The sequence below is a fragment of the Guillardia theta genome, assembly GCF_000315625.1.
Source record: "Guillardia theta CCMP2712 unplaced genomic scaffold GUITHscaffold_35, whole genome shotgun sequence".
Classification (NCBI taxonomy): Eukaryota; class Cryptophyceae; order Pyrenomonadales; family Geminigeraceae; genus Guillardia; species Guillardia theta.
In genome coordinates, this window is record NW_005434639.1 from 14898 (window position 1) to 33301 (window position 18404).

Sequence of the window (18404 nt, forward strand, 5' to 3'; positions counted from 1 at the left end):
AAACCCTAAACCCTAAACCCTAAACCCTAAACCCTAAACCCTAAACCCTATTATTATTATTATTATGTGAGTTTATTAGAATGCTAGAATGTTGCTCGGCCTCGTTGTGGGCTTATGCAATTTGATCCTAGTCTAAAGAGGCGCTCGAGCACTGGGAGTACACGGCCTACAATGCGAACCCTGCTTCTGAGGCGTCTTTCTACTTTCTACTTCTGCTGTCTTCTCTTGGCTTCCTCAGCCTCAGTCAGGAGAGTTGCCTCTCCTCACCTTGGCCTTCGGTCACCACCTACTCTACCTCCATTCAGCTTCCTCAGCCTCAGTCAGAAGAGTTGCCTCTCCTCACCTTGGCCTTCGGTCGCCACCTACTCCTCCTCCATTCAGCTTCCTCAGCCTCAGTCAGGTACGGGCTCGCCCCGTCTTCTTCCTCGCCCTCGCCTTGCTCTTCCTCCATGTCTTCCTCTTCTTCGCCATCTTCCCTCATCTCCACCCGCAGTCGGTCCTTCTTGTCCACCCATAGCGTTGCCTTTCTCAATTGACCTTGGAGCTCTAAAACGTTTCGCGGTGAGGGTGGTAGATTCAAATCCACGCATACCACGCCTCATGTGGGGGCGGGGTGGGTCTTCCGACCGTGTTCCGAATTCAAATCACGAAGAGCCAAGCAGAACTTTTTCAGGGGTAGGGTCTTCTTGAGTACAATTTCTTGGTACCAGTTAGTACAGTCCGAACCATGTGACTTTAATAACTTCCTCTATGACAGAAGGAATAAGAAGTACTTGCTTGTGGACTTTGGGCTGGCAGAGAAACAAATGCAGTCATCAGGCCGCAGCATCGGCAACATCTTGCCCTGTGAGGTTTCTACGGCCAGCTCTCGCTCCTCGCGGAATCAAAAGGAGCAGGAGAAGCTAGAGATGGCGCAGCAGATGGCGAAGAGGCGGATCATGTTGGGCGTCAGCAAGACGAACGCATCGGTGACAGTGAGGAACTCAGGGGTCAAATTCGAACGTCCAGTCAAACGCGCGGGAACTCGGGGATACCGAGCGCCCGAAGTGCTCATGGGCATGCAGTGCCAGACCACAGCAGTGGACGTGTGGGCTGCTGGGGTAGTACTGCTTACCCTGCTGTGCCGCACGACACAGTTCCAATGGTTCCAGTATAACGACATAGTCACGGCAACGATGGAGATCTACGGGTACGCTCTTTGTGTACCTTGGAAGTGCGCTTGTCTGACTGTCTGAGCAGCTTGCGCATGTACATCAAGAGCATGGATGCTGTGTGGAAGCTCCTCGACGTTAAGGTAAAATTGTTGTCGTCGGCGTTGTTGTATCAAGAGGATGACGATGAGGTGATATGGGTTGGCCGCGAGGCCTGAGGTTGCTAACTTGATGTCATTCAGATTCCACCATTGGAACTGCATCTCAGCTATGCCCGCGGTTTCAAGCAAACATGGCGGACCTTGTCAAGCTCCCTGGGCGCGCATGCGGGATGCAAGGACTGGCTGGAGGTGGATGAGAAACATGGGATCTGGGACTTCCTCAACTGCTGCCTCAACATCGATCCCCGCACGAGGATTACAGCACTGGAGGCTCTGAAGCATCCCTTCCTCATTAGTGCTGTCAAGTAAACCGTCTCTACCCGTAGCTTTCTCCTTCCTCTCCTCTCATGTCCTCCTCGCCCTCCTGCCTTCCTCGCTAGTGGTCTTGAGTAAACACGGTCTCTCCTCCGGCATCTCCTCTCGCAGCGATCAGGCATATCAACTAGCCTGGCCTCCCAGGCGTCCATTTCCCTTCCAACCCCTCCCCTCTCCTTCCCCCAGCCTCTCAAACTCCTCACCTCCTCACAAATGACACCGCCATATTACAATAGGTTGGGAGAAGCCTCAAAAAACGCAATCATGGCAAAGCAACAGGAAGTCTCTTGAAATATGTTTCTTATTCAACCGACGAAGCATTCAGGTAAAGGAAGCTAGGGCGTCAACACAACAAGGAAAAATTTCGATGAGATGCATACCTTACACATTCAACCTACTATAGGTGTGATTCTCAGCCAAGAATTGAGCTGTTTGATCTCAGTACTTGCCTGGCAGTTTCAGGAGTTAGTATTGAGGGGCCATGGTCCTTGACTGCGCTCAGCAGCTGAGCAAACAGTCCCTGAGTACATTGGGAGTAGTGGGATAGGGAAGAGACGGGGCAAGTGTGAGGTCGTTTACAAGTGTTTTAGATTGATACGAGAAGTTTGCACTACCCCCTACCCCTCAACACGGGCTGGAGGCCGTTGGAAAGATTCAAATCATTTGAATACCTACCCCGAGCCTCCTCATGATTATTTAGTCAACTATACACGCCTATTCATATCAAATAGAGGAAGGTTTTGCTCAACATTGCCCTTCTCGTCTTGGATGGCCCGGCAGCCCCTGGCAACGAAAAAGGTACATAAATTGACGGAGCAAACATTTTTAGCTCAATTTTCTCTTGCCGCTTTAATTTGACTAAAACTACTATGAGAACCACCCTGGTTGACTGATCCGACAAGGATACGGAACGGCAACGCTAGGCTTCAGCGAGCAGGCCAGCACATCATTCGCCTCTGGGCAGCTCGAGGAGACGATCCACTCCACCTCCCTCTGTCTCCAGATGACGTTGGCCCCTACAGCGATGAAGCCTTTCTGACCTAAGCCTTTGTGGACTTGCTGTCCTGGCGCCCCAGCGACCAGCATGCCTGCCAGCGGCTGGAGTTGGACCGCTGCAAGGGACTGGCGCAGCAGCTGATAGCGATAGACGGCAGCTATCTCAGCCGTTGTCATGCCGCCCAAGGTTAGCAGGTGAGTCAGCTCTGCCAAGCTGCCCCCTTTGCCCCAGGGTCCTCTCTTGGCTCGAATCTTGAAAGATCGATCGTGCACGATGCTCACATGTACAGCTGTGAACTTGCGACCATCGATCGCGAAGTCCTCTCTTCCCTGCCAGAGCTTCTCCGCTTGTGCATTGCGGAGGAAGGAAACAGTCACCGGGATCTCCTCAGCACTCGCTATCTCGGGTCTATACGGAGCCTTCCACATGATTGCTTTACTCTCTTGCACTGAGTCTACGATCAGTCCGATCTCTTCAAATTTCTTCTTCAGCTTTTCTTCATGGTTGACATACACCGAGGAGATGCCCAGGAGAGTCATGGAGATGAAGGAAGTCACCTCGTTGCCTGCTGAGGCGGTGTATGTCTCGACCTTCTCCTTCTTGGCTTCTTCAATCTGCTGCATAAACCACTCTCTGGATGCGTCACTCCATCCAGTCATCGCTTCTTGCAGAAACTCACGTCGTGCCTGCTGACATGTCGAGCGGATGGCTTCTGCGATAGCGTCGGGGGTGCATCCCTCCACAGCCTTGCAAGCCTGGGCTGTCCTGCTGTTCGGATAACGCTTCGCGAAGCTCTTCACCCTCTCGACGAGATCAGCTTCGAGGACAGAGGCATCCACAAGTCCGCTCTGCGTGTATTGGCATGATCTCCGATACAGCAGGTTGCGAACATTTTCATCATACTGAAGAACCATACTTAGAAAGCTATTTGAAGTATACAAACCTCTTGCTTGCAGCTTCCTTGGCGCCCTGGCGGCTTCCCCTACACCTGACGAGGAGCCATGCTGCCTGACGAGGAGCCATGCTGCCCCTAAACCCTAAACCCTAAACCCTAAACCCGAAACCCGAAACCCTAAACCCGAAACCCGAAACCCGAAATCCTAAACCCGAAACTCTAAACCCGAAAGGTTGTTGACGTCAAATCCTCCGATCTCTAGCGCTCGCACTCAGAAGAAGCAGTCTCGCCGCAAACCTGGTGCTATAGGCTCTTTTCGCTCCTGGGCTGTACGTCAATTTTTGTTTCAGTTGTGTCGCTTGGGTGATGAGGTGTCACTGAGGTGCTCGGATTCAGCTGGACTCATCTATGCACAAGGATGTGAGTGGTCTGACGCCTGGGCCTCCAGAATTGAACATGCTGCAGATGAAGTCACTTGGCACCCCGGCACTTCCTGGAGAGGCATCGACCTCGAGCAGCTGGCCTCCTACTGGTGCCCGCGATCTGCTTTGCTGTATTCTTGAGATGTGAGCCATTGATATCAACATCTTTTACATTCTTAAACGCTTGCGGATCGTCTGGTGTGGGTGACAAGGTATCTAGTTGGAAGGGGGAGAGGCTTGTTGCTGGCCGCATGTAGAGACCAACTTTACAGCAGTGAAAGTTTTGCTAGGAGTTTTTGTGCCTTCATCGTCCTATTCTTCCACGTCGCTTTCTCCCTCTACATTTTCGAACCCGCACGCTCACAGTGATGGAATCGTCATCGTAGGAGAGTTTCTCAGTTTTTGGGCTGGGGGCATATGACTTTCAAAACTCAGTATTTCCCTCAGAATGATGTGCATTTTCAACCAGCAAAGCGGGTTTCCATTAGTCGGTGACACTAATTTTGATTTTAAATGTCATTTCGAGGGAAACAAGATAATTTCGCCTGCTCAAGGGTCCAATTTCTCATGCAGGGACTTATTGCACACTCAGTTCATTAAGACCGCGTTATAGTGACAAGACTGCTAAAGTAGTCTGAACATCAAGAAATACCAGCCCATAATTGTGGCAAAATCCTCTAAGTTTGATGCCGAAGAATGCATCAGATGTTTGGAACTATCGATTGTTCTTCTATCTCCACGGAGATCCAGACAAGACGACAAGACGAGTTACATAATCAAGCATTCATCATCTCCCTGGCGACTAGAGCCTTTCTTCGACTTCGGGCGACCGGAGCCTTGCTTCTTCGACTTTGAGCGAGAGCAATTATTGCAGTCGAATCCTGACCACCCAGCGAAGTAATGCTTGCCGCACTTGGAGCAGTGAGAGGTGCGACAGTCGCCCATGCACTTTCCGAATCCCTTGCATTCGCGACAGTGACTGTGATATTTGCCCGAGTCTTGAGACATATTCTTACCACACATGTTGGTGAGGTACCCTTGGTAGAAGCAATCATCCTTGCTGCACACGATCCCTCCTCCGTCAGAACCATCTTCGTAGTCGTGACCGGAGTCGGCCTGTTTGAGCAGGGCACGGAGTCTGACTTGAATCTCAGATTTGCAAGCAGGGCATTCGCCCGTCCAGGCAATCGAATCGAGTTTGGCGTCAAAGTCAACCTGCACGAAGGTCAGCGACATCACGGGCCTACAGCTCTGACCTTGAGGTTTCCCTTTGCCATGCCAGCCATCGCGCACATGGACGCGCAGTCAGGATCCTCAAAGCCCCAGGACTTGATCAACTCCTTGACAGCCGGCAGCGTTTTAGGGACAGAGGTGATGGTCTTCTGCTTCTTGGATGGCTTGATGCCCTCAGCAGACGACTTCCCCTTCCCCTTCTTGACTGTCACAGCCTCGTCTACATCGGTTTTCTGCAGAGAAGGTCAAGAGGAGAACGTTGAGTGCAAAAACACTTAAACCTTGGAGGGCTCAGGAGATGCGATAACATTCAAATCCTTAGAGGAGGACGGAGCACCCTCAATACTAACAGTCTCGACAGTCGACATTTGAATGAGCCTGAGGCATCCAAATCAAAGACCAGACGTGAAGGATGTTCATGTGCGAGAGGAAAGGGTGAATCACGTCTGTTGAAGTAAAGGGTGAGAGAGCAGAGACAGGAGACAGAAAAGACGCTGACAAACATGAGGAGGCAGGTAGAAATGATAATCCAAGCACAGGAGCCGCGAGGGTCGCGCAAGGCAGAGCATGGCAGAGGGGGCGTAAAAATGGGCGGGGAAAACAAGGCGGGAAATCAAGTAAAATTCGAATTTGAATTTGAATCCTACCAGGCCGATTCGGCCCATTTTATTTTTTGAGACTAGAAGTAAAAGGTGGATGATCGGAGACTAGAAGTAAAATGTGGATGAGACTAGAAGTAAAAGGTGGATGAGACTAGAAGTGAAGATGATGGCTTCGTTTCCTGGTCCCACGGCAGCTAGAAATTTCTGCGTGACGGATGATTGAACTGCGAGGAAACAACTCAGGCGACGACCCTCAATCAGCTTACAAGTACCTGAGGCATCATCTGCGCATGCAATCTTGTCGCTTGTTCCCGAATTGGATTGATTTGGTTCCGCTGCACCATCCCTCCTGGTCCCGGCATCCCTCCCATCCCCATCCCTCCCATCCCCATCCCTCCTTGTCCCGGCATCCCTCCCATCCCCATCCCTCCTTGTCCCGGCATCCCTCCCATCCCCATCCTTTCCTGGCCATGCATTCCGCTCATTCGGAAAGATCCCAGGTGGCTGGAGGCCTGGGAGAAGCTTTCAGAGGCATGAGCAATAAGTTGGATATCACCTCAGAAGTAGTCCTGACTTGTCTTTGGGAAGGGAGAATCTGTCTTTTTGGTGCTAATGAGTAATCATACGTGCTGATTTGATCAAGGTTTCTTGGGTACGGAGCGTCCCTTCTGTTGTGAGATTCGAGAAATCCTTCTCCTTGGAGAGACATAACAGTCAGGCCAGAGCATGTCAAATTTCGAGAAACTTACGGGGTCGATCAAAGCCGCCAAAGTCTTGATCATACATCATATTCTGCGATGATCCTCTGAACGAATCGTACTCTCTGTCGCTGCCCCGGTAGTCTCTTTCTCTTGGTTGACCTGAGCGCGAGCGGAATTCTTGATCTGACAATGACATCACACTTACAACGAGAAATTAGCTCAAGTAACCTCTGTCATAGTCTTGCTCATTCATATATCTCTCATCATTTCGATACTGAAAGTTGTCTTGCTCTGCGAAGCGTCTCTCGCGCTCCCCTCCTCCCCATTCCCGCCTCTTTTGATCCATATTCCCTGCCCGGCCCATGTCTGGAAGTCGTCGGAAGTCTCTTTCTTCAAAGGAGCCCTCTCTGCCGTCCTGGTACATTCTCCCGTCTGCCTGATAGCTCGCTTGAGGAGGATATCTTCCCACAGAGTCTCGACTGTCCCATGATCGACTCTCCTGATAGTTTCCATGTTGGTACCTACCAACATGGCGTACGTCGAGATCTCGATGATACCAGGAGCCTCTGTCTGGAGACATGAGCAGGCATGAGTGATGGAGAGCACAGCAGCATACAACCTCGTTCGTCATGCTGTAGCGAATTTCCTACTCCATCTCTTCTTTCACGAGATTCAAACCCCGAGCTGAAGTCCCATTGGATTTTGTTACATCCCTCAGGAGGAGGTTCACCGAAGGCTCCAGGGTATTTCACACACCCTATCAGCCCAACCCTTCTTCGCTGCACATGATTTTCAACATGGAAAAACACTGACGACGGACCAAACCTTTTTGCCTTGATTTTCGCACTTGTCCGTCTTCTCTTCCTGATGCGAATCAATGTTTTGCATCGCAAGGAACAAAGGTCTTACCCGATTGCCCATATGCATTACCAAGCAAGAGTCTGTTTTGAGAGCAATTTCCTTGTTCATCGAAGCATCTTCGTACTCAACATATCCAGGTGGGTACCCTTCGTTCACCTGCTTATGGTGAGTGCCTACACCTGACAAGGAGGAGCTACCATGGCCCGCATGTAAGGAGGAGGATTTCCAGGAAGAATCCCCAGAGCTTCTCTAAGTCTCTCGCTGATCATTCCTGGTCTGACATGGGCGATGCGCTCCGAGGAGGAAGGAACGAAGTATCTGCCAGCCATGAGGCAGCAGCAGCAACATGACTCATTCATCACCTCGGCTCACTCGTCCACGATCGATTTCCTTTGTTCTTCTCCCAAGCCTGAAAGGGTTTGATTGCATTCAATTGAGCTTTCAACCTACTAGGACGCAAAATCAGTCACCTTCCTCCTCTCGGTGATGGCGTTTTGATCGCGAGGCTGAGAACACTGATTGAGAGAATGGCCTATTTCATTGCATCACCTCCTGCTCCCACAGCCAGACCCCTAATTCACCTGCATCACCGCAGTTGAAACAAACGTTGGAGGACGCCTTCTCCTTGGGAGCTTGAGTCTTGTGGCGAGCAAGAGGCAAAGGGAATTCCATGCTTACAACAGAGTGAGGAGGGAGAGCAAGCAACACTAATCATACCAAACTTCATAGTCAAGACATGGCCAGCCTTCTACATCACGATTACAGTTGATCTTGTAGATTTCCAATTGTATGGAGCTGGAGTCTGTTGAATATCTGCCAAACTGCTGAACTTTTGCTCGGATGGCATCAATTGCAGGTCCATCTTCTTGCTCAACAAGATCTTTGCTCTCGAGTTGTGGTCTGTTGCCCTCAGTGAAAACGTCGAATAGATCATCTTCATCTGCCATCTGATTGGAAAAAAGTTCAAGTAATTGAAATTGATGATTCGTGCAAAACAGATAAAATGCCCTTCCCTACATCTCACCATTTCTGCAATCCTCACCTTCTCTTCTCCCACATCGAAAGAATCGTGTCAATGCCGTCAGTCTCCTTCTCATCAACCTTCATCTGATCATTTCTGCTATCCCCTCTGAACTCTTGAACCTCCTCCTCCTCCTCCACCTCCTCCTCCTCCTCCGTGGGAACGTGTAGATAGCAAGCTCTCCCTATCCCTGCGTGATGTTTCTTCGCTGTCCCACAGTAAAACTTTTTTACTTGGTTTTACACATCCGATGGGCATGGCAGGAGCGTAGACATGAGGGTAGGACGGGCCCGAGCCGTCAGGCTGCTCCTCTTGCTTGAACTTCTTCAGTTCTCCTCTTCGTATCTTTCTCCTCCTCCTCCTCCTCCCTCTCCTGTCCCGTCTTCCTCGACGAGACTGGAAGACTCACTGTCTCCTGAGCTGCACATCCTTCTACCGCGAAATGGCGAGGGCGTGAGGGTGGAAGGAGATAATGGTGTGCACTTGCTGTTTCAAGTGCTCGGCGTGGACATGGAAGAGCAAGGTGTGTTGATACAGGTCGAAGTAGACGACCGTGATTTTCTCTTCAACACCTCTCACATAAGTGGGCGAGTGAAAATGGAACCAGGGTGGCACGGAATCCGAGCTCAGCTCATTCCTGCCCGACATGCAGAGGCTGCGTGGAAGATGCATCCTCATAGCGTAGCAGAGACTCGCTTCCTGGTGCATGAGCCTGAACGACTTCCCGGTCAGCTCACGAAGGTGGAGGAGGGAAATAGAGATTTGTGCTTGTTGATCGGAACGGTGCGGATCGGAGCACGCGAGGGCTCGGGGACTGACGGAGAAGTCAGCATCAGATTCCATAGCTCAGAAGCGACTGAAACGGTCACCCTGCAATCGACTGATCGCCTGCTACAGGACGCATCGCGAAGTTGCTTCTCCATGGGAATTAGATGCTCGGCCTGGCCCTTGACGCATGCGACAGTGACGCATAGAACAAACAACTCATGGCGCGGCCTCTTCCTGGAAGACATCAAGACTTCTCTTGTCTACAACTGTAGCCTTTGCGAGGCATCGGGGATGCTAGATGCCAAGTCTTTGCGCTCTTGTTCCTTGTGCGATGCGTTCACCTTGGAGCATGCGGCGACAAGCTCCTCGTGTGAGCTTGAGGTCATGCAGGGTGAGGAGGGAGGAGCGTCTGCGAACGAAGAGGCCATGGGCGAGGACGTCTCGTCTCATCGCTCCTCCCTGTTCGTTTGTAACAGGTGGTTCGATGAAGAGAGCGGGGTCTCGGGGGTCTGCCCTAGCCTAGACGTTATTAACGGGAAAAGCAGCGCAGCCATGGCTTGCGCTCCTTCTCCGCATAGTGGACAACGATCGAAAGATGTCGAACATGACCAAGTGTGTATGAGCGCGAATGTCTTTCAAGACCAGGTCAAGTGGGTGACCAACTCTCGCCTGGGGGTGTCGGGCATGATGGGAAACCAACTGTTTCAGCTCGCGACTCTCATCGCGTTCGCTCATCGTCATCAAGACATGCAGGTAAGGCATGGCTGCATGCTCTCGTGTGAGAGGCCTCAGGTGGTTATCCCCGATATCCCTTGGACTGGCAGAGAGCAGGAGAGACTCAGACTCTTCGAGCTGCTTGACCTCCACATACCTCTGATTCCTTTCGGCTACCTGCAAGGTCGCTGCTCCAGCATCTCCTCACTACTTCTCGCCTCTTCTCTGATACGTCAGCTGACAGTGCGAGTGCAAAGTACGTTTGTGGAGAAGCAGTTCCATCACGACGAGAGCGTCATGAAGGTCAGAAAGTTCCAGTTCACGGAACTGACACGGAACTGACTCGTCCACATACAAGATGGAGGGAGGGGTCAACACAGACCTCCTCGGCAGATTTCAAAGTTTCGCTTATTTTGCAGACAGTGAGGAGGAGGTCAGGAAACCAGGAATGGGTCTTGATGCTCAGAATGAGAGAATTCCAGGTTCGATCAAAGATGAAAATTCGACCGGAGCTGAAGAGGCGTGCTGCTGCTGTTCTTGAGCAAGTCCGATCCGACTTTGGCTCTCAAACGTTGAAAGGTGCGAGCGCAGATCTTGTGAGAGAAGAAGCTGAGGGAATCGAGCAGTTGTGTCGCTACATGTGAGACGAGGGGACAATGTCCCTTCTCAGGTACGACGAGAGACGAAGGGTTGAAGGGAACTATCGTTTAAAATGCGAGGAGGAGGGGTGGATGTGTGTTGGTGTGGAGGGAGACGGAGAAGGCACAAGTGGTGTGGGGTAAGGAGGAGGAGAGGGAAACAAGGAAACACCGACTTTAATGATCCTCTCCTGATGTAGAGAGCTCAAATTTACGACGGATGGCGACGAGAAGCGCCGGAGCTTTACGGTACGACATCTGTCTGCTGCCTTGCATGCGTCTGCTTTCCCAGCCTCTCACCCTCCCTCGCCGATTCTTCAGCTCGCCTAAACTTGCGAGCAGGACCTGTCGGCGATAGCATCGCTCCCCACCTGCTCATGGACTCGAACTACATCCAACGAGCAACAGCTGAGATGGAGAGAGGAGACTGGTCAGCACGGGAAACTGATGCATGGGGCTGACGTGAAGCAGGTGTGGCAGCGAGCCTTGTGTCTACCTGGTGTTTGCCGACACTCCAGCAGACGTCCAGTGGTGCAGGTCAAATGAACATGCTCGAGTGCTGGTGGGGTCAACTGGTTGAGCAGAGAAAACATCCCCGCAAACATCCGCACGAAGTTTTACAGTGACTACGTTCCTCTGATGTCCACATGGGAGAAAGGAGCAGGTGAGACTCTCATGCGGCTGGCAAGAGAATGACGAGGAGGAAACGAGGGGTGAAGGACCACGGGAAGAGAGCTGCTCCTCTGTCGGACATCCTCGACCTCGCTGGTGTTGCCGTTTACACCAGAAGTTGACGCGCTGAGAGCTTGTGCTCAGGTATCGCGGCATGCGACGGCCATGTCGTCTCCACCTCGACCTTCAGCTGGTGGCGGAAGAGGAGAAAGTGCGGGTGATTAAACCAAGAGCAGGTGGGGAGCTTGGCTCAATGACAAACCAGACAAGAAAGTTGTCGTGCCCTCGCCATGGTGGTGAAACTAACTGCCCTTGTAGATCTCCTGAACTCTTGCAGGTTTAATCCATACCACCCGATGGGACAACAATCCGACACAAGCACAATGCATCCAAGGTCTCTGAGGAGGAAGAGGAAGGAGAGAATGACTCTCAAGCAGGGGATGGAAGGAACTTTCTCTTTTCACTTGAAAGACTCTCAGAGGGTTGAAGGAGGACGCGATGTGATTTCGAGCACAGCAGACTCGAAGTCTCGCAGTATGTCGTTGAACTCGACGTCCTGCACTTTTGTCAGATCCCTTCCCTCCCCCTCACATCCTGAAAACCCCTCCCCATCACTTCCGTTGTCCCTCCTCCCTCATTGCTCTCGATGCCTCCACGGACCTCAACGGGGATCTTGGAGGAAGAAGCGAAGGAGGAGGAAGAGGAGGAGACGGTCACAGAGTCAGCAGCAACTTTTGACTTCACACTGCTGCCCTTCGGCTTGGGAGCTGCTCGAGAGTTCCGTTGTGCTGGAGTGCGAGGAGGCGGAGCCCTGGGCTGAGACTGGCTGACTTGAAGAGCCTGCGTCACGTCTTCTTGGACTGGAGCTGGAGGAGATGTCGGGGCTGGGAGGCTTCCGTAGGGGATCTGAAAGCTCTTGAGCTTCCTTTCAGCTATCATTCTCCTCTCTGGACCAGAAAGTCAAACGATGACGAGAAACGTCGATGATTCACCTTGTTCTCGGAGAGCGAAGAGGACCAGGTCGTCCTTGCTCATGAGGTGAAGGTCCGAGTAGGTCAAGCTCTGCTCCTTGCTGTCCTGCTGCTTGTGTCATGCGGTGAAAGGAAGAGAGACAAACATTTCCTCCGTCATGCTCGCTGTGTCGTCGCTCGTGCAGCTTCTCAGTGAATACTTCTTCTCCCTGCGAATCATCTTCTTCTTGGCTGAGCTTGAGAAGGTTTGCTTGTCCATGACGGAGAGGCTCTGCGCCTCTACCAGGCATGTTAAGGCACCGCAAGCCTCAGCGACTTGTACCAGGCGGTCGACTCGTCTGCATGGTCGGCATGACTCGGCTCTTCGTTCTGTTTGGTCCGCCTGGCGGGTTCCTTACGGAGGCTTCAGGCATGCTGATCGCCTGCCTGTGAGCATGTGGCGGCGACAAGGTGGGAGGAACCTGAGGAGGAGTAAGAAACCACTCAGAAGCTGTGCATGGCCGCCTCACCCACTCGCATGCAACATCTCGAACAAACCCAGGCTCCAGCGACTGTCGCGTGGACATGTCAGAGGAACTTGACGTGAGCTTCGCACTGTTCTCCTCCTCTTCCTCGCTCTCCCATTCGCGTCCTCGTCTCTGCCTAGTTCAAGTCGCCATCACCACTTTTGTTGTCAAAATGAAAAAAAACAAATTTCAAAATTCAAAATTGCAGGTCACATGTGATGCTGCATGTGAAGTAGTCAACTCTATGATCGTTTTTGAAATTTCTTTCCCAATTTGCGTGTGAGAAGTGAAATAGGTGTAGAGGACCTGGACAGAAGCTTCTCTGGCTGTTCTTGAAGTCGAAGTCGGCGAAGAAAGGAGGAGTGATGTGGGCGAACAGGAGGGGAGGGGAGGACGTTCAGGACAGGCCAGGCCATGGGACCTGTCGCTACTCGTTCTCGGAGACAAGAAGAAAATAGAGCGTCATCACGGACAGCCAGGAGGGAGGAGAAGTAATGATACGAGAAGAACGGTTTCTTATAGAATACTTCGAAGCCTAACAATGTAAATTCACTCTCCTCCGCTCTTGGCTGCCTTGGCTTTCTCGAAGGCTTTCAGAAGGGCGAGTTGCTTCCTCCTCTCCTTGGGACTGAGTGAGTCGATGAAACTGTCTGTCTCCTCGGCTGCTTCACCCTTCACCTCCTTCGACTTCTTCCGCTTCTTGGGAGGCTCAGACGTCTTCTTCTTCCTCTCATGCTGCACACTCTTGACATCGGGCTCGCCGGTCCTGCTGCTCTCGTCGGCTCTCCGTCGTTGAGCTGGCGGGTAAGTCTTGCTGTAGGGATCTTCGCGAACCTTCTTCTCCGCGCCCTCATCCCCCTCTCTCCCTCCCTTGACGTTGGGACTCTTCCCTCGCTTCCCTAACATTGACTTGCCGGGTGCCATTCGACTTCTCCCAGCCGTCGTTTTCTCCTCCTCCTTGGGCTTCCCTAACGTCCCTCGACACTTGGGAGCTCCACAAAGGCAGACGACATTCTCGCTGCCGTAGAATTCCATGTCGTAATCGAAAGTCAACTCGCTTCCTGATTAAGCAAAAGGCATGAGCAGAAGAAGGGAAGTTTGAGCGACGAGAGGAGAAGGGAGGAACATCAGAATTGTGAGTACGTCGAGCAGGATTATAGGCAGAAGATGACTGGTGCTCACCGGAAGGGATGAAGTACTTAGCGAACAAAGCAACACACTGCTTGTTCCCCACGTACCACTTCTGCATCTCACAGTTCGGCTCGCAGCAGTGGTTAATGAAGCGAGCGAGGTTGGCTTTCCTGCGATGGCCCATAAGCATGGGGAGGAGCAACGAGAGCTGCTTACCTCGTCGAGTCGATGAATTCCTCCTGGTTTAACTTGAGCATGTAGGTGTGTCGCTTGCCCGCATACTCTTCCATCCTCCTCGAAACTTCTTCTCCCGAGATGACTTCTCCGATGTACTCCATCACCAGCTGCCCCTGCCGCAGGTCCTCGTCGTTCCTTAAAGCCCACCCTCGTCCGTTCTTGGCGAGGAAGATGCTGCACTTTGCCCACTGTCTCTTCTGCAGCCTCTTGTTGAGACAGTGAGAGCTGCAGGGGCAGCGATAGTCGCACTCTATGTACAAGTCGCGTAGCATGCAGTTACTGTGCTCTCCACAAGCCGTCTCAGGCACACCGGGCACGTAGATGCACTGGCAAGCTGAACGAGACTCCATGCTCTTGAGCGCCGCTCGCTCCTCGCCAACATACACGTTCTTGCTGATGGGGGTAAAGGGCGTTGGAAACTCCGATGTACTATCCTTGCAAGCTTCGTCTTCAAACTCCCTCTGCTTCATGTCCTTCACCGCTGGATATGGCAGCTTAAAAAAGTGTGAAGAGACTTCAAGATCAGCTTTTGGCATGTCAGGCAGAGGGATCCAGGCGCATTGCTCCTCTTCAACTTCCTCGATCCTTTCCTTACCCTCAGTATCCTTCGACATGTCACTTTCTGTGGTCTCCATCTTGCCGCTTGGGTAGGTCTCTTCGTCAACACCATTATTCTCTTCAATTGGCGCTGCTGCCGTCGAGACTTGCAAGCAACGTTCAGATGCCTGCGCTACATGACATGTCGATTCTAGTCTTTCTTGCTCCTCCTCACTGTTCACATTGTCCTTCCCCTGCATCCTGCTGTCTTCTTCGGCATCCAAAGAGCTCTCTAGAGGCTCTTTGGTATGTGCTCCTTTCTCAGTCGACAAGTTCGTCTGACACTCAGTTGTTCCTCCTTCCAATACCAACACAGTAGCACTGTCCAGCACATCTGGGTTTTCTCTCGCCTCAGCTTTTGATGGCGTCTCCAGCCCTTCCCGTTTTCCTTCCCCAACGACGGCCGAGCTGTGCGCCTCCTCCTCTACTTTGATTTCGTTTGGTGTAGTCGCGTTCATCAGTGTTCCATGGTCCCCTAATTCCATCTGCCCTTGTCTTTGTTGATCATCTTTCAACATCGCATCGTTCTCCTGTTTTGCCTCTGCGTTCCCTTCGTTCCTCACCGCTGGTATTAATGCTGGTACCACTTCGATCTGCATCTCCTCTGCCATACCCATGCTCTTGACTGGCTCGCCCGACGATTCTGCCTGAATCTTCTCAACCAAGTCCTCACGGTTTCTTTGTTGGCCTTCTTCGACGTATGTTTCCTCACAGGGAGGTAGCAAAAGCTCTGGACATCTCGGAACATTCTTGAACCATCTCGGAATATTTGTGTTTACAGTTTTGGATGATACGTAAACGTCATTGGACGGGCATGACTTTGAGTTTCTTGGTTTTCTTTCGACTCCGTTCTTCTCACCCTTGACTCGGACTTTTTTGGGCTTCTTCTCTTCAGCATCTGTTTTGCGTTTCTTCCAAGTCGTCCATCCACTGCCATCATACCTGTCATCCATCCCTTGCAGCTCGCACGTCATCATCTCAATTGTGTCAGTAGTGAGCGAGATTCTCGCTGCTTTCTTAGCTGTCCTTGACAAATGTTTCTCACGGTAGGTCCAATCATATGAGAAGTTGAACTGATTGCTCTTTACCATGTCAGAGATTTCATCGGGTATGGCAACCCCACCATTGCCAGTGTTGGACTTCTTCTTGCTGGCGTTGACAGCACTATCAGTCTCTCCACCTTTCCCATCGTGATCCGACCTCACACTTCTTGCCGAAAGGTTCCATGATACAACGCTGGGAAGCTTTCCCCATTCAAGCCTGTGCGAAGTCGTGTTGGGAGCGAAAGAAACTCTCCACATTTGCATTGCTCGTTCCCATGCAGTCTTGTGATTCATGTCAAAATGAATTCTTCGAAAGAAGGGAACTTGTTCTTTCATGAAATTGTTGAAGTTATTCAGAGCCTTGGGCTGTCTTCCATCACCTGAATTCTTGGCTGATTCTTGCTGCTCGCGCTCCTTTACTTGCTGAGTCCAAAGCTTGCCAGCACTGGTTTGCAACCACAGCTGCCCGTCGTCTGAAGCAAGGAACTTTTGACCAGATGGAGTTTGCATCCATCCACAATCATATTCTACTTCAACTATCTCTTCCTCCACACTATTCTCAAAGACTTCTGAGCCTACTTGCACGTACACGAGACTGTCATTGCAAATGTTGTAATCCGCCAACGTCCTGGAATCATCTAATCTTTGGCCCGAAAAGACAACTGTCTGCTCCTTGACAGCTATTCCTTCTTTCCCCTTTATCTGTTTCTTTATGCTAGAGACTCGATCATTCTGCTTCAATGTAAGTGTCAAAGTCTTCTTCACCGATTGGACTTTCGCAAAAATCTTCACATCCACAGTTTCTCCTGTCCCAACTCTAGCAGGGAGCTTGAGTAAAGTACCTTCCATCAACTTGGTGTTTGCTCGAATGTCAGGGTAGACTGATTTGTTGATAGAAATCAGCTTTGCGGAATCTACTTTCAGTTTCTCAGCAACATCCTCTGGAGTTTCCTCATCAAGACATGCGTACAACTGGTACAGACTTCCAATAACGATCCCCATTCTAGATCCTGCCGAACGGACGCTGCTTTTCTTCCATCTTTCATGTGCTATCTTACGAGCTTTCACGCTTGTTAATTTAGGATTCTCCCTCATAATAGATTCCAATTCCTGCTTGATAAATCGCTGATACTCTGTTGGAGGTTTGTGGCTCCCATTCTTTCGCTTCTCCGAAATTTCTTGTCTGCGCTTTGTCAACAATTCCTCTTTCTCTTTCCGTTTTACACGATCAAGTTCTCTCTGCTCTTCACGAGATAATTTTGGCGCAGGCTCTGCTTCGTTATTCGCTGGCTTCGGTTGCTCTTCATCCTGTTTTTCCTTAGACCGGTGCTTTCGAAAAATAGGTGTTCCATCTTTTCGGATACGCGGAGCATCCGGGCATTCCACTTCTCGTACTCTCCTCGAGGAAAGTTTGATCCATTCGTTCCATTTAGAGTCCCAACCAGCAAAGTTCACCATCACCTAATCAATGGCAAAGTTAATTTCAGATCTTTTTTAGGGAGCCTTGGGCAGGAGATACCTGACGACGAGAGTAGCTCACTCCCTGAATTGTAGCTCTGTACCATGCCCCTTGACAATCACAAGATTCAACCTTGTCGCCAACCTTCCATGGAGCAAGGAATTGATCTGCTTTGCCAAGTTTCTTGACCTTAGGTGCACTTGGATTCGTCTCCTGGGATTCTGAAGCCTTGGTTTCATTCTTAATCACCTCCCAACTCCTTGCACTGCTCTCAACCGAGACAGGCTGAGGTTGACTGTCACTTGTCATGTTGTTCTCGTCTACATGATTATTGTTCATTTCCTGGGCTGGAGAGTTTTGCAATGCGATCAGAGCGTCACGTTTCCGAATTTCATTGATCAAGTCCTTTTTCAAACGCACCCATGTGCACAAGATCCATTCGTCATCCAAGAAATCACTGTCACCCTCTTGAAGAGCTTTCAATCTTGTTGAAATGTCCTGCAAACGCTGGCCGGAAGGCTCCGTCATATCCTGATCGATCAACTATGGAAACAGGTCAAAGATGTCTCAAGGGAAAACGATGAAGTTGCACTACCTCACGGAGAAGCGCGTAGACATGCTTACTTGCCTTTGATAACTTTGTTTTCGAGGCAAATACTAACTGGTGTGAAGGATGATGTGAATTTTGAGCAGAGGAAGTATCGCTGAAATTCTCGTCGATGGGGAACTGCTGGAGTGGAATTCGATTCTGTTCGTGCTGATGGAAATGATTGGGTATACTTGAAGATATTTGGTGAGAGTCCATCGATGAGATATGTTGGCGAGAGCTGTTCGCAACCTCCTGCATGATATGGCCTGCCATGATCATTTCATCATCGGAATTTTCTTCGTAATTTGTGTCTTCTTCGAACTCATCGTCAGCCCTCTCCCCTGCAACAGGTTGAGCAACACCAGCAGCTTGCTGATCGAGTAGCATAGGAAGCCTCTGGTAGCCCAAGTAGTTTGCACCTGCGTCCTGCCATGCCGGTACTCGCATATCATGCACGGGTATAATCCCAGCAGGGTTTTGGAACAGGTGCCCATTACAGTGGCCAAGTGGGAGTTGAGAGGAGGAGATGGGAAGGGGAAGTTGTTGTGTGCGGTAGAGGATCGGGGGAGGGCAAGGTTCCTGTGCTAGGAGGCAGGGGGGCGGGGGTAGCGAAGTTCCCGCCATAGGCGGCAACCCTCCCGGCATCATTGTAGGAAGGGCGCGCAATTTGAGAAGCAGGGGTACTTTTCCCCACCAAAAGAAGGGGTGATTGTATGGTAC

At 51.0% G+C, this 18404-nt stretch overlaps 7 protein-coding genes across 7 annotated transcripts; 2 read left to right on the forward strand and 5 right to left on the reverse strand.

Annotated features, from left to right (window-relative positions):
• Positions 1-938: 938 nt before the first annotated feature.
• On the forward strand, positions 939-1235 carry GUITHDRAFT_71309 (hypothetical protein; the record flags this gene model as incomplete). The annotated part of the gene is made up of 1 exon (XM_005832264.1): positions 939-1235. The coding sequence occupies one exon, from the start codon at positions 939-941 to the stop codon at positions 1233-1235; it is 297 nt and encodes a 98-aa protein (XP_005832321.1).
• Positions 1236-4709: 3474 nt separating this feature from the next.
• On the reverse strand, positions 4710-5542 carry GUITHDRAFT_108611 (hypothetical protein; the record flags this gene model as incomplete). The annotated part of the gene is made up of 3 exons (XM_005832265.1): positions 4710-5156; positions 5198-5407; positions 5456-5542. 3 exons carry the CDS (start codon positions 5540-5542, stop codon positions 4710-4712), a joined length of 744 nt encoding a protein of 247 aa, XP_005832322.1.
• A 1184-nt stretch (positions 5543-6726) lies between these two features.
• On the reverse strand, positions 6727-8010 carry GUITHDRAFT_138925 (hypothetical protein; the record flags this gene model as incomplete). Its single annotated transcript, XM_005832266.1, has 8 exons — positions 6727-7043; positions 7097-7256; positions 7303-7341; positions 7387-7494; positions 7518-7656; positions 7701-7747; positions 7809-7844; positions 7888-8010. 8 exons carry the CDS (start codon positions 8008-8010, stop codon positions 6727-6729), a joined length of 969 nt encoding a protein of 322 aa, XP_005832323.1.
• A 622-nt stretch (positions 8011-8632) lies between these two features.
• On the forward strand, positions 8633-11372 carry GUITHDRAFT_138926 (hypothetical protein; the record flags this gene model as incomplete). The annotated part of the gene is made up of 8 exons (XM_005832267.1): positions 8633-9880; positions 9920-10025; positions 10086-10144; positions 10261-10420; positions 10822-10909; positions 10951-11016; positions 11064-11143; positions 11296-11372. 8 exons carry the CDS (start codon positions 8633-8635, stop codon positions 11370-11372), a joined length of 1884 nt encoding a protein of 627 aa, XP_005832324.1.
• A 254-nt stretch (positions 11373-11626) lies between these two features.
• On the reverse strand, positions 11627-12688 carry GUITHDRAFT_108614 (hypothetical protein; the record flags this gene model as incomplete). Its single annotated transcript, XM_005832268.1, has 6 exons — positions 11627-11707; positions 11767-12098; positions 12144-12223; positions 12323-12401; positions 12445-12583; positions 12632-12688. The coding sequence occupies 6 exons, from the start codon at positions 12686-12688 to the stop codon at positions 11627-11629; spliced, it is 768 nt and encodes a 255-aa protein (XP_005832325.1).
• Positions 12689-13582: 894 nt separating this feature from the next.
• On the reverse strand, positions 13583-14394 carry GUITHDRAFT_61291 (hypothetical protein; the record flags this gene model as incomplete). The annotated part of the gene is made up of 3 exons (XM_005832269.1): positions 13583-13689; positions 13811-13929; positions 13976-14394. Coding segments are annotated over 3 exons (645 nt in total), but the record flags the coding sequence as incomplete, so codon positions are not given.
• Positions 14395-16218: 1824 nt separating this feature from the next.
• Positions 16219-16485, reverse strand: GUITHDRAFT_71392 (hypothetical protein; the record flags this gene model as incomplete). Its single annotated transcript, XM_005832270.1, has 1 exon — positions 16219-16485. A coding segment is annotated over one exon (267 nt), but the record flags the coding sequence as incomplete, so codon positions are not given.
• Positions 16486-18404: the final 1919 nt, after the last annotated feature.